This window comes from Sorex araneus, chromosome 11, assembly GCF_027595985.1.
Source record: "Sorex araneus isolate mSorAra2 chromosome 11, mSorAra2.pri, whole genome shotgun sequence".
Classification (NCBI taxonomy): Eukaryota; Metazoa; Chordata; class Mammalia; order Eulipotyphla; family Soricidae; genus Sorex; species Sorex araneus.
Window position 1 is genome coordinate 24,816,924 of NC_073312.1, and position 13,852 is coordinate 24,830,775.

Consider the following 13,852-nt stretch of genomic DNA (forward strand, 5'->3'; position numbering starts at 1 on the left):
AACTTCCTGCCATCTGGGGAGGTGGGGCCCAGCCTGTGGGGAAGCCATGCAGAGAAGTCACCCGAATAATCCTCCCAAACCCAAGCTCAGTCCCTCAGTGCCAGGGAGGAGACGACATGGCAGCAACAAGGCTCATTTCTCCATTGCCCTTCACTGGCTCTTGCCTTTGGCTTTGTTCTTGGGCATGATGTAAGTTCGGTGGAAGAAGTTGGCAAAGAGGATGAAATAGGATATGTACAGGACGGCGGACCAGAAGAGTGCGTTTTCGGTCATGAAGCAGCCATATTCTTGTCTCAGGATGTAAGCCATGATGCTCACAAAAACTCCAATGACCATCTGCAGGATCTGTAGGCTGGTGATGAGCATGGGAAGGAACTTGGGTGGCGTCACATGGGCTGCCTTCAGAGTGTAGTAGCTGTACATGATGGCATGCACCCCAAAGTTCATAGTCATGAACCAGCCACCTGCAGGCACCTGCTCCTTCAACACGAAGCTGGAGAATATCAGCACGGTGCTGTGGTGGTACCAGTGCACAAAGATGAGGGGCCGCTTGCGCAGGATGATGAAGGCGGTATCTCCTGGGGGATGAAGAGTCACAGCTGGCAGTGCAGCCAGCGTTCGGGCCCACCCTCTGCTCTGGGTGTGGGAATGTGGAGGGGCAAGTCTTAGGGCAGAGGGAGGTGTCTTTGGGCTTGTCTCAAGATGGCCTCTTGAGATTGGGGGCTGGGGGGGGGGAGAGAACATTGTTGTTAGCACACACAGACCCGGTCAAGGCTGCCACTGTCCAAGGGACGGTGAAGGGGAGGGTCCTGAGGAGAGATGCTGCCTGTGGGCGCCATGGAAACAAAGCCACGCCACTCACCAAGTTCAATGATCTTGCTGAATGTAAAGATGGACGACCAGAACTTCATAACGGAAGTGGAGGTGAAGACGGAGAAGCATACGGTGTGCACTGGACTGTACACGTGCCACAGCGTCCCCATGTAGCTCCATGTCCTCACTGCACCCACAATACTGGAGTGGAGAGAATGGCGGTCAGGTGCATCCTCAGGTACTCAGCCCGCTCCGACACCTCCCTGTCCTTCTAAGAAGGAGGGGTCACAATTTCTGAGATGCTAGTTAGAGGGGCAGGAGTGATAGGACAGCAAGGAGGGAGTTTGCCTTGTACATGGCAACCTGGGTTTGATTTCCAGCACCCCATAGGGTCCCCCAAGCCCTACCAAGAGTGATCCCTGAGTGGAGAGTCAAGAGTAAGCTCTGAGGGGGCTGGAACAATAGCATTGTGGGTAGGGTGTTTGCCTTGCATGCAGCTGACCCAGGTTCGATTCCCAGCATCCCATATGGTCCCCTGAGCACTGCCAGGAGTAATTCCTGAGTGCAGAGCCAAGAGTCACCCCTGAGCATCGCCAGGTGTGATTTCAAAAAAAAAAAAAAAGAGTAAGCCCTGAGCACTTCGGGGTATGATTCAAAAACCAAAGAAGGAAAGAAGAAGAAAGAGTAGACTGTCAGGTTGTGGAGAAGAGAAAAAAGAGGGTCACATGGGAGGCACATGGGAACTGGGGAACATGGGAACTGTCTAACAGTGGAGTTGAGACAATTGGATAGGGAAAGGTACAGGGCAGGAGAGTGCAGAATGGGAGCTGATGTAATTCAGGCTGAAGGAAGCTTTGGGGAACAGAGTGAGAGTATGGGACAGCTGCCAGGGAGGAAAGAGTGAGAGCATCTTACCTGAAGACAGAAAGGCCGAAGGACCAGAGGATGAGCGGCGTCTGCAGGTTGAAGCCCTTTTGCGTCTTCATGTAGGCCTTCCCCACAAAGATAAGCAGCAGATAGATGGGGACTATGATGAAGCAGCTAGTCCTGTCAGGCAGAAGACACAGGTCCAGGCTCAGGGCTGGGTCCGGTTAGAGAAATGCCCACTTTGCCGGGCTGTGTTCTCGAGTGCCAGTGCTCCAAGGCATGGGATCAGGCCCTGGGCCTCCCACATGTGAAACATGCACTTTACTGTCACCCACGATATTTATTTAGTGGGAGACCACCCCCAGTAGTGTTCAGGGGCAGTACCTGGCTAGGTGCTAGGGAGGGGGACCATGGGATGTTGGGCATTGAGAAATCCAACTGGCCTACATTTTCTTGCTTTATTTTGGCTCTGGACCACACCCAGCAGTGCTCATGAGCAACTCCTGGCTCAGTGCGGGGGAACTGTGCAGTGTCAGGGAATGAACCCAGGACAAAGGATGTGCTCCAGACTGTTAAGCTATCTTTCCAGCTCCAAGCCTCCTTATTTAAGAAGGAGGCTGGTACCCCTCTTCTGACCCATATATATAATACATGGAGCAGAGGGCTGGAGCTGGGTCCCTTCCCTTCTTCTTCCTTCCTTCCCTTCCTTCCTTCCTTCCTTCCTTCCTTCCTTCCTTCCTTCCTTCCTTCCTTCCTTCCTTCCTTCCTTCTTTCCTTCCTTCCTTCCTTCCTTCCTTCCTTTCTTCCTTCCTCCCTTCCTTCTTTCCTTCCTCTTCCTTCCTTCCTTCTCCTTCCTTCCTTCCTCCCTTCTTTCCTTCCTTCCTATCTTCCTCCCTCCCTCCCTTCCTTCCTATCTTCTTTCCTTCCTCCTTCCCTCTCTCCCTCCCTCCCTCCCTTCCCTCCTTCTTTCCTTTCTCTAATCTCTTTGAAATGCTACACTGCTAACACCTTGAAAACGTGGCGCCAATACAAGGAAGTCCAATAGATATGCTCTTTAAGAGAATCATTGCAAACAGAGCTCCCCGGCAAGCAATCCTCAGAGCCCACCTAGTACTGCCCTTCTCCTGCCCCAGGTCTCACCAGTACTTCTGCATATAGTAATTCACTTCCAAGAGCTCCTCGAACTTATAGGGCCTGTACAGCTGGTCCATTTCTTGGGTGACATTCACGGCTGTAACCATTTTGTTTTGCTGTCGTCGAGGTCGTGAGCTTGGGAACTTGGAAGAGTTCGGGGGTCTCGGATGACGCGAACCTCGTGACAGGACGGCACGCACCCGGGACCCAAGGAACTCCTGCCGGGGTTCCGGCACGTGTGCGGCAGTGCGGATAGCTTTCCCAGCCGCAGGCGCCAGAACAGTTTATAACGCCGGATCCGCAAGCTGCCAGCCTGCGCGGAGCGGGGTCCCGCCCTACTCCTGGAACTCCTCCAATCCCAGCTTAGACTCGCCACTGCCCCGCCCATTCCCCGCCCATTCTCCCCGCTCCTACAAGCCCCACCCCCAAATTTCGCCACGCCCACCTCTCCCTCTACCCTACACTTACACCATCTGTTTGCCTCATTCTAGCATCCAGGCTTGGGGCGGGGCTTACCAGTCCTTCCCTGGCACTGTCAATCCTCACCTTTGCCCCGATTTGCCTTAAACCTGACCTGCCCAGGGCTGGCCAGGTGGTCCTCAGCCAGGAGGAGCACCCACCAGAGAGAGGGGCGTCAGTTTTCCACCAGGCTGAGATCCCAGGAAACCCAGGTCTGGGATGAGGATGACCCAGGCGGGGATGGCGGCACCAATAGCGCCCCCCATAGTCCTGTATCCGAGCTCCGGGTTTCTGGTTGTGGGTGGGAAGGAGATGAATAGCAATGCATTTTATTGTTGAGGATGTTTTCTTTGGGGACCTGATTGTTATAGCTTCCTGAACTGCTCCAGCCTGACTGACGCTCAGTAATAATCTCGGAGAGGAAATGGGGTCAACCTCTGGCTTTGGGAGATGGTCTTAGAGGGTTTTTAGAGTCACCCTCTCCCAGAGTTTAGGAGGGAGAGAGCCAATGCACCTCGGAATCTGCTCTTCCCCAGTCTGCTTGCTTAATTAAATGTGGTTTTTCTCATTTGCATAATCAGCCACAAAGAAATACTTTCAAATCTCTGTTTTGTATTCTTTTGTTTTGCAGTCACATCTGGTAATGCTCAGGTGTTATTCCTGGCTCCGCACTTAGAAATTACTCCTGGCAAGCAAAAAAAAAAAAAAAAATTTAAAGGGGCTGGAGCCATAGCCAGGAGTAACCCCGACCCAAAAAGCAAAAAAAAAAAGAAAGAAAGAAATTACTCCTGGCTGTCCTCAAGGACCATATGGGATGCTGGGGATCAAACCCAGGTCAGCAACAGGCAGGGCAAGCACCCTACCCAGTGTACTATTACTACATTCCCCAATACTTTGAAACCTTTAATATCTTTCAGGGGCTGGAGCGATAGCACAGCGGGTAGGGCATTTGCCTTGCACGCGGTCGACCCGAGTTCGATTCCCAGCATTCCACATGGTCTCCCGAGGACTGCCAGGAGTAATTCCTGAGTGCAGAGCCAGGAGTAACCCCTGAGCATTGCTGGGTGTGACCCCCCCATAAAAAGCTTAAAACCTTCAATATCTTACAGATGGGGGCTAGAGCAATAGTACAGCAGGTAGGGTGCCTGCCTTTCCCACAGCAGATTCGGGTTTAATCCCCTACACCCCCTATGGTCCTCAAACCCCACCAGTATGATCCATGAGTGAAGAGCTAGGAGTAAGCCCTGAGCGCCACCAGGTGTGGACGAAAAACCAAGGAGTGAGAGCAAGGATCTAACATATCTGTCCCAGATTTCTCTTCTAGACTTTTTTTTTTTTTTTGCTTTTTGGGTCACACCTGGCAATGCACAGGGGTTACTCCTGGCACTGCACTCAGAAATTACCACTGGCGGTACTCAGGGGACCATATGGGATGCTGGGATTCGAACCTGGGTCGGCCATGTGCAAGGCAAACGCCCTACCCGCTGTGCTATTGCTCTAGCCCCTCTTCTAGATATTTTTAAAGTGAGGAAGAAATTCAAGTCTTGAAAGAGGTTTGAACTATGATGGCGATTTGCAAAACGAGTGCTAAAAAATAAATATGGAAGATTTAATATCAAGTGTGGTTATTAGTGGGTCTGTGAAGCCCACGGACTCTGGGGTCAAGAACTACAAGTTGGTAATATGAAAGTTCATAAGTTTGTAACTGTACCTCATGGTGATTCACTAATAAAAATTAAAAAAACAAAGAACTACAAGTTGGAATCTCCTGATTTTGGAAGCTCAGTTGCTTCCTGAGACGGGCAAGAAATACTGCAGTGTTTGGGGGGAGGGGGAAGCAGTGCCAGGACCTCACACTGCAAGGAGAATTCTACCATTGAGTCACAGGCCAGCCCCTGCCCATGCTATCAAAATGGCTCTCAAATGCATCCTCTTTGGGGGCAGTGGGGGTGGCCACACCCGGCCGTGCTCAAGGCTTAATCCTTGCTCTGCACTCAGGGATCACTCCTGGTGGGTTCATAGGACCATAGGGTTGCCGAGGCGGCCATGTGCAGGGAAAACAACTACTCACTGTTCTATCTATCCAGCCCTCACACACATCCTTTGTCTCTGTATTTCATCACCTCTCACTTGATTACCACAGACACCACCTTAGTCACATTAACTGGTTGCAACATCTACTTCCCCAATGCCTCTCTTTTCTCCATTGTGTTAGAATGCAAAACCTAATCATGGCCGACAGAAAGACTCTGACCCTGTCCACAGTTTCATATAATGCTTGAAAGATCTCCATTTTCTGTTCCCTCATCTAGAAAACTTTGCTGTAGGTGTTAAAATACCTGGGTTCACATCCAAGCTTCCCCATTAACTGGTCATGTTACGTTAGACAAATTATGTAACCTTCCTGAGATTCTTGATCAGTAAAATATGATCATTCTTTTTAAGGGGGTGGTAGGGAGGGGTTGGGCCACACCTGGCAGTGCTTGGCAGTCCATACACAGTGCTCAGTGGACTGTATGCAGGCCAGGCATTGAACCTAAGTTGGTCCCATGAAGGCAGATGCCTTAACCCCTGTACTATCTCTCCAGACACACTGTGATAATTTTTTTTTTTTGCTTTTTGGGTCACACCCAGCGATGCACAGGGGTTACTCCTGGCTCATGCACTCAGGAACTACTCCTGGTGGTGCTGGGGAGACCATATGGGATGCCAGGGATCGAACCCAGGTCAGCTGTGGTGCAAGGCAAATGCCCTACCTGCTGTGCTATCGCTCCGGTCCCTGTGGTAAGTTTTACCTTGCTTATCTCACAAGCTCAGAGTCAAAATATACATCAGATGATGTCAATAAAAGGATATAATAGACTAAACAAATGAAAATATCAGAGTGAATCATTCTGGGAAATTACAAAGACATATGGAAAATGCATACTCAGTCCAGAATTTCTCTCAAAGGAAGATATTTTCCAGTGGCACAGTTTGAGGTGGGGTTATGATGAAAGAGGGGAAGATGAAAAAATCTTCAGAAATAATTTTCTTGGACTCACTCCTCCTTGAGAATGGCATACAGCACTTGGCACATAGTGAGAACTCAAATGTGTCTGTGACTATGAATTAAATAGGCACTCCAGAGGAAATGCAAACAATAAACACAGATATTAAAAAAAGACTCAACTTCCTTAGTAATTAAAGAAAGACAAATTAAAGGCTTATGTATGTACAGCTCCAAATTAACAGCCATTAGACCAAGTAAAAATAAAATACCCAACGCTGTTCAAGCTTTGGGGAAACATACATTGACATAATTCTTCTGGAAACATACCTAGGTAACACTTAGCTAAAGCTGAGTCTCTCATCTAAAAAATTTCAACTTAGTGAAATAGATCAAAAATGTTTAAACTATATGTATGGAATAAAATACTTATGCCAGTGGGATTTAAAACAAGAGAAGGGGAATCCTCTAAGGAATGGGTAATGTTTTGAATTCTGACAACACAGAATATCTTGCAGCCACCAGATATGAAGAAACATGAAGTTACAGTTTGTATAATATTGTGAAAGGTAAACAATGTTTAAAACTGCATGTACAGGCCAGAGCAATAGTGCAGCAGATATGGCATTTGCCTTGCACACAGCCAACCTGGGTTTGATCCTTGGCATTTCATATGGTCCCCCGAGCACTGCCAGGTGTGATTCTTGAGTGCAGAGCTAGGAGTGTGACTCAGCAAGAAGAAAGAAAGAAAGAAAGAAAGAAAGAAAGAAAGAAAGAAAGAAAGAAAGAAAGAAAGAAAGAAAGAAAGAAAGAAAGAAAGAAAGAAAGAAAGAAAGAGAGAGAGAGAGAGAGAGAGAGAGGGAGGGAGGGAGGGAGGGAGGGAGGGAGGAAGGAAGGGAGGAAGGAAGGGAGGAAGAGAGAAAAAGGGGAGGGGGAGGAGGGAAGGAAGGAAGGAAGGAAGGAAGGAAGGAAGAAAGGAAGGAAGGAAGGAAGGAAGGAAGGGAGGAAGGAAGGGAGGAAGGAAGGAAGGGAGGAAGGGAGGGAGGGAGGGAGGGAGGAAGGAAGGAAGGGAGGAAGGAAGGAAGGAAGGAAGGAAGGAAGGAAGGAAGGAAGGAAGGAAGGAAGGAAGGAAGGAAGGAAGGAAGGAAGAGAGAAAAACAACCTTGCATGTAGGCCTATTGGCTCAGAGCACTTACGTCACAAGTGTGTGGTCAGTCATGAGTTCCAACCCTATGTCCACATGTGCTGAGCATGTTCCTGGAAGCTTCACTATTTGAGTATCTGACTGAACTTAGGGCTTATTCCTGGCTCTGTATTCAAGCATCACTCCTGATGGTTCTTTGGGGCTAGAGAGATAGTACAGCAGATAAGGCACCTGAGAGTGCCTGACCCGGATTCAATCCCCAGCACCCCAAATGGCCCCATATGGCCCATTGAGTTTACCAGGAGTGATCCCTGAGAGTAGAGCAGTAGTAAGCCTGAGCACAGCTGGGGTGGCCCCCCCAAAAAAAACAAAGAAAATTAAAAAACACAGATAATCCTTAGTGAACAATATGTGGCACCAGGAATCAAACCTGGGTGGGATGCGTGCAAGGCAAGAACCTTCCTCCCTTCCTCTGTACTAACTCTTTGGCCCTCGTCTGTCTTATGTCTATATTCCTGCCTATGTCTTTTCTGGGTCTTCTGTCTTTTTTGCCCTTTTGATACTGCTGTTTCTTTTTCCTTTTTTTTTTTTAAATGCTATTGTTTCCTTTTAATTTTTTTTTTTTCTTTTTGGGTCACACCTGGCGATGCACAGGGGTTACTCCTGGCTCATGCACTCAGGAATGACTCCTGGCGGTGCTCATGGGACTATATGGGATGCTGGGAATCAAACCCGGGTCGACTGCGTGCAAGGCAAACGCCCTACCCGCTGTGCTATCACTCCAGCCCCTGAATGCTGTTGTTTCTTAAATCCTGTTCCTGACCCTTACTTTTTTGCTATTATTATTATTATTATTATTATTAATTTGAGCCACACCCAGCAGTGGAGTTACTCCTGGCTCTGCACTCAGGAATTACTTCTGAAGGTTTCAGGGAACCATATGGGATTGTATTTTTTTTTTTTCTTTTTGGGTCACACCCAGCAATGCTCGGGAGTTACTCCTGGTTCTGCACTCAGGAATTACTGCAGGCAGTGTTTGGGGAACTATATGGGATGCCAGGGATCAAATCCAGGTCATTTGCGTACAAGGCAAACATCCTACCTGCTGTCCTATCGCTCTGGTCCCCATATGAGACTCTGGGACTCAATATGGGTAGGCTACATGCAAGGTAAATGCCCTACCTACTATGCCCCATGACCCTTACTTTTTTTTTTCTTCTGTGGCTATCTGCCCTCTTTCTAGCAATCTGCTTCCCTCTCATGACTTTACCAATTATGTATTGGATAATCCCAAATCGCCTCTCTTCTATCATGACGTCTCTCTTCTTGCCCACAGTTCCAGTTGCATATGGAATCCTCCACCTGGCTGACCTGAGTTGCAAAGAGCTTATACTCATTGTGTAGAAACTCAGCTCACATTGTTCCCAGACCTGTTGTTTTGTTTTGTTTTGGTTTTGCTTGATTTCCTGTCTATAAAGGTCACTACCTGGCTCCTAGGCAGGGCCAATCAATAATTTGCAAGACTTTTGCCATTTACACATGCTCTTGCTATGTCAATTTGATAGTGTCTTTGATCTTGTAACTAATCTATTTGTTAGCAGGATGTACTGTTTGAAGTCACGACATGGTCTCCTCTCTCTTTGGTCTGGGAGCCCTGAGGGACATCATGAACGCATTGCCTCCCACTAATTTATTGTCCAGATGCTGTACAAGGGAGGCTGTGAAGCAGAAAAGTCTGTCCACAGCAAGTGGCTCCAGGGCTGAACTCTTTGCTGTGCACATGTGGGGCCCTGGATTCAATTCCCAGCACCGTGAAAAAACAAAACAGAAATTGTAGAGAAGGCTGTCTTGTTTGTTGGTTGGTTAGTCTGACTTGGGGGCCACCCCCGGCAGCATTCAGGGCCCACTTCTGGCTCAGGGATCCCTCCTAGTGGGGCTCAAGGACCAAATGGGATGCTGGGGATTGAACTGGGGTCAGCTGCATGCGAGGCCAGCACCCTGCCTGCTGTGCTCCAGCTCCTAGAAGGCTGTCTTGAACTTTCGTGGATGTCTTCCTCACACTCCATCACATCCTGTCCTGTGATCACAGTAAGGTAGGTTGCTCCTTGTCAGTTCTAACTGCTTAGGTATGTTTGGTGGAAATCTCAATGACAGGAAGTGGATCAGAATACTCAGGAGTAGCTGAGAATTTGATGATTTTGATCAAAGTTATGGAGATTGTTTGGGAAACGTCATTGATCTTAATTACTTACCTAACCCATGTGAGACTTTTTAATATACACCCTCATCTGGGCTGGAGCGATAGCACAGCAGGTAGGGTGTTCAACTTGCAACCTGCTGACCCGGGTTCGATTTTTCTGCCCCTCTTGGAGAGCCCGGAAAGCTACTGAGAGTATCCCGCCCGCATGGCAGAGCCTGGCAAGCTCCCCCCCCCCCCGTGGTGTATTCGATATGACAAAAACAGTAACAACAAGTCTCACAATGGAGACGTTACTGGTGCCTGCTGGAGCAAATCGATGAGCAATGGTGACATCATCATCACCATCATCATCATCACCATCATCATCATCATCATCATCATCATCATCATCATCATCATCCCGTTGATCGTTGAATTTCTTGAGCGGTCTCAGTAACATCCCATTTGTCCTAGCCCTGAGATTTTAGAATCGTCGTCCTTTCCAATGGTGCTTCATTGGAGGCTCTTTCAGGGTCAGGGGAATGAGACCCATCATTGTTAGTGGTTTTGGCATATGAATACACCATGGGAAGTTTGTGAAGCCCTCCTATGTGGGCAGAAAACTCTCGGTAGCTTGCCAGGCTCTCCCAGAGGGAGAACTAGGCCATAAGATGTTGCGCGTCTTGTTTTACTTTGAACAAAGTAAAAAAAAAAAAAATTAGACCCATCGCTCAAAACTTAAGAATTGAAATTTCAAGATGGGGATCGGAAAGATAGCCCAGCATTGGAGGCACTTGCCCTGCGGCCCTCTGGGGCTGGCTTGACTCCCGAGTACTTGCTCAGGGTTCTTGAGCAGCACAAGCGCATGAGCACAGAGCCAGGATTAGTCCCTGGGCACAGTTAGATGTGACCCCCTAAACCAAAATAACAATAAGAATAGCAATAACAATGATTTCTAGAAAGAAGACTAGAGATATAATTGAAGAAATTCTGGGCTATATTCCCAGCACTATATGGTCCCCCCAAGCCCCCCCACACACACATACACACAGGACCCACTTCTGAGCACCAACTGGATTAGCCCTGAGCACTACCAGTATGGCCCCAAAATAAAACATACCAAAACCAAATGAAATTTCAAGATAGAGAGTCAGAGAGATGACTCAAATGGCTGTAGTCCATGCTTTGCATGAGGGGCACCCCAGGCCAAACCCTACTACCACGGGGTCCCAGTGCCTGGGCAACTAGCCCCTTAGGGTGATCAAAAATACTTTAAAAACAAACAAATAAAACTCAGGGCTGGGAGACAGCAAGCACGTGTTTTGCATGTGCAGGAACCACATTTGATTCCCAGTAGTACCTGCTCCCCTGGGCTCTGCAGGGAGCAATTTGTTAGGAAGGGCTCTTGAGCACCCCCTGGTGAGTCCCCTAAGTCAAAAACAAAACACAAGCACACACACAAAAATCACCGTGTCACTATCATCCCATTGTTCATTGATTTGCTCGAGTGGGCGCCAGTAACGTCTCCAACGGTCCTAGCCCTGAGATCTTAGAAGCCTCTCTTTCCTCATCCTTTCCAATGGTGCTTCATTGAAGGCTCTTTCAGGGTCATGGGAATGAGACACATCATTGTTACTGTTTTTGGCATATCAAATACGCCACGGGGAGCTTGCCAGGCTCTGCCATGTGGGCAGGAGACTCAGTAGCTTGCTGAATCTCCGAGAGGGAGAGCTAGACAATAAGAGATCACACAGCCACGAATGCAGCCGTGAGCTTCTGGGAGCTTTGTTTTATAGTCTCTGGATCTTGGCCGTTGATGGGATTACACTGTGTGTGGGAGGGAGGGCAGTTTGAGGGTGTGACTGCCTAGCTACTGGAAGATGGGGGATCTGGGTGGAGGAGATCCAGTCGTTTCTGAGCAGGCTTAGAGATCTCAGCCCCGGGTCCTGCACACCCGGGTTCCTCTGCTGGTTCCTTCATGTGTGAGGCTCGTTCGAGCGTGTAGAGAGTGGCCTTAAGCATGGCTGTGGCTGGGTTCCAGAGGTCTTCGGCTGCCAGAGCTCTGCCAGGGCTCTGCTCGTGGTGGGGAGGGAAACTCAACCTGCCCCCCTCCAAGGGGACTTCGTGAAGACAGCCAAGTGCAGGGGCAGGAAACTCTGCATCTCTCTCTTCCAGGAGTTTTGTTTTATAGTCTCTGGATCTTGGCTGTTGATGAATTACATGGGCCGAGTGTAGTTTGTGGGTGTGACTGCCAAGCTACTGGAGGATGGAGAATCTGGGTGGAGGAGGCCCAGTCCATTTTCGAGCACACAAAAATATCCAAGCATTTTTTTTGCTAATTTTTGGGTCTTGGGCCAAATTCAGCAGTGTTCAAGGGCTACTCCTAACTCTGTACTTGAGGGGCCACTCTCAGAGGTCCTTAGGAAACCCTGTGGTGCCAGGGATAGAACCCAGGTCTCCTGCATACAAAGCCTGTACTCAGTCCACTGAGGAATCTCTCCAGCCCCATCCAGGGCACTTCTAAGGGCCATGCCCTTTGTGGCTACACAAGTGGCATAGCCTTGAAGTCAAGATAGTTCCTGAGGGCTGGAGCAATAGCACAGTGGGTAGGGCGTTTGCCTTGTTTGTGGCTGACCTGGGTTCAATTCCCAGCATCCCATATGGTCCCCTGAGCACCATCAGGGGTGATTCCTGAGTGCAGAGCCAGGAGTAATCCCTGTGCATCGCCTTGTGTGAACCAGAAAGAAAAAAAAGAAAAGATAGTTCCTGGAACTAACCTTGGGTTATTTTCACCTCTTTGCTTTTAATCTGATATAGATAATAGTGTACAGAGTGCATTCACTCACAGGATTAGAACTAGTAGAAGAGAAACCTATTGAAACAGCAGATAATGAAAGGACAAAGTTCAGTTTGGGTCCCTTGAATGCAAGGAGGAACACTCAGGTGAGAATCTAATGGCAAGTGGGTTTCAGTACTCAGAGTGGAGGGTGTCACTGGCCTCCTGAGGGTGAGATTGACCAGTGATAGGCTGGAAATATAGTTCAGTGGAATGGAGAGCAGGTGTGGCATGCACAGGACCCTGGGTGTTCAGTGTTCCATGGGTTTCACCCGTTGTACTTAGACCAAAGATAAAATAGCTCTATTTTGTTCCACTCTCCATGGCTTCAGGGTGAGTCTGTTCCTCTCTGTCCACTGGATTGTTTTCCCATTTAGCAGCATAACAGGGCCCAACTGGAAGGAGCCCCAGGCCACCTTACAACAGCAGTGCAACCTCAAACAATGTCAGGCCCATTGCTGGCTTGCTGGGACTCTCCTACAGTCCATTGCAGTTCCTTGGGTCCCAGTCAAGGGTGATGCTGTGGATAGCAGCTGAGTAAGGTTGCAAACTGGGATCAATGAAGGAAGGTGGAAACCACCAGAAGACAGAGACTGGCACAGCAGGACTGCCCCACAGCAGCTGGAGTCTATGGCCAATTCCAATGTCCCTTAGGGTCTGTTTCTAGTCCTGCCACAGCACGCCTGGCACCTGGGCTGATGGCATGGACATCAAGAGTCACTGTGGACTACGGGGAGTGCTGTGGCCTCCATGAAATTGTTCTTCTAATCACATTCACTACCTGCAAAGCACTGAGCATTCCTTGAGACCATCAGACAGAGACTTGCATCAAAAGCTTTGCATTCTGGTGCTTTGGATTTCTTTGCTTTTTTTGGGGGGGAGGGTGTTCACCGAACCAAGCAGTGCTCAGGGATTATTCCTGACAGTGCTCAGTGCTCATATGTGGTGTGAGGAATTAAACAAGGCAAGTGCCTTAACTCCTGTACAATTTCTCCAGCCCCAAGCTTTGCCTTGTGGAAGTTCCAACTCTGAAGGATCTGTGGAGTTTAGATTTATATATTTCCCTGCCCTCTAGCAATCATCTCTCCCTCTGGTAACTTCTGAAAGCAGTAGTTTTTGAACTTCAGAATATGATTTATGAGAAGAATATAATGAGCATTTTAAGAAATAAAATACAACAGCTGAAAATAAAGTACAATAGATAAAACTATCAGACAACATGGGGCCCAAGCAATAGCAAACCCAGGTAGGATTTCCGGTATACCTTATGGTCCCCTGAGAACCACCAGGAGTAATTCCTGAGATCAGAGCCAGAAAACCCTGAGCACTGCCAGGTGTGGTCTTCAAACAAAACGAAACAAAAAGACAGTGTGTTAGGGTCAGAGTAATAACGCTTGCCTGGCAGACGGCCAACCAAGGTTTGAGCCCCGG

General features: G+C 48.6%; 1 protein-coding gene across 1 annotated transcript; it reads right to left on the reverse strand.

Moving 5' to 3' along the window:
- Positions 1-150: 150 nt before the first annotated feature.
- Positions 151-3,004, reverse strand: ELOVL3 (ELOVL fatty acid elongase 3). The gene is made up of 4 exons (XM_055119662.1): positions 2,821-3,004; positions 1,729-1,860; positions 863-1,014; positions 151-578 (listed from the first exon to the last, which is right to left on the reverse strand). The coding sequence occupies exons 1-4, from the start codon at positions 2,919-2,921 to the stop codon at positions 151-153; spliced, it is 813 nt and encodes a 270-aa protein (XP_054975637.1). The 5' UTR covers positions 2,922-3,004.
- Positions 3,005-13,852: the final 10,848 nt, after the last annotated feature.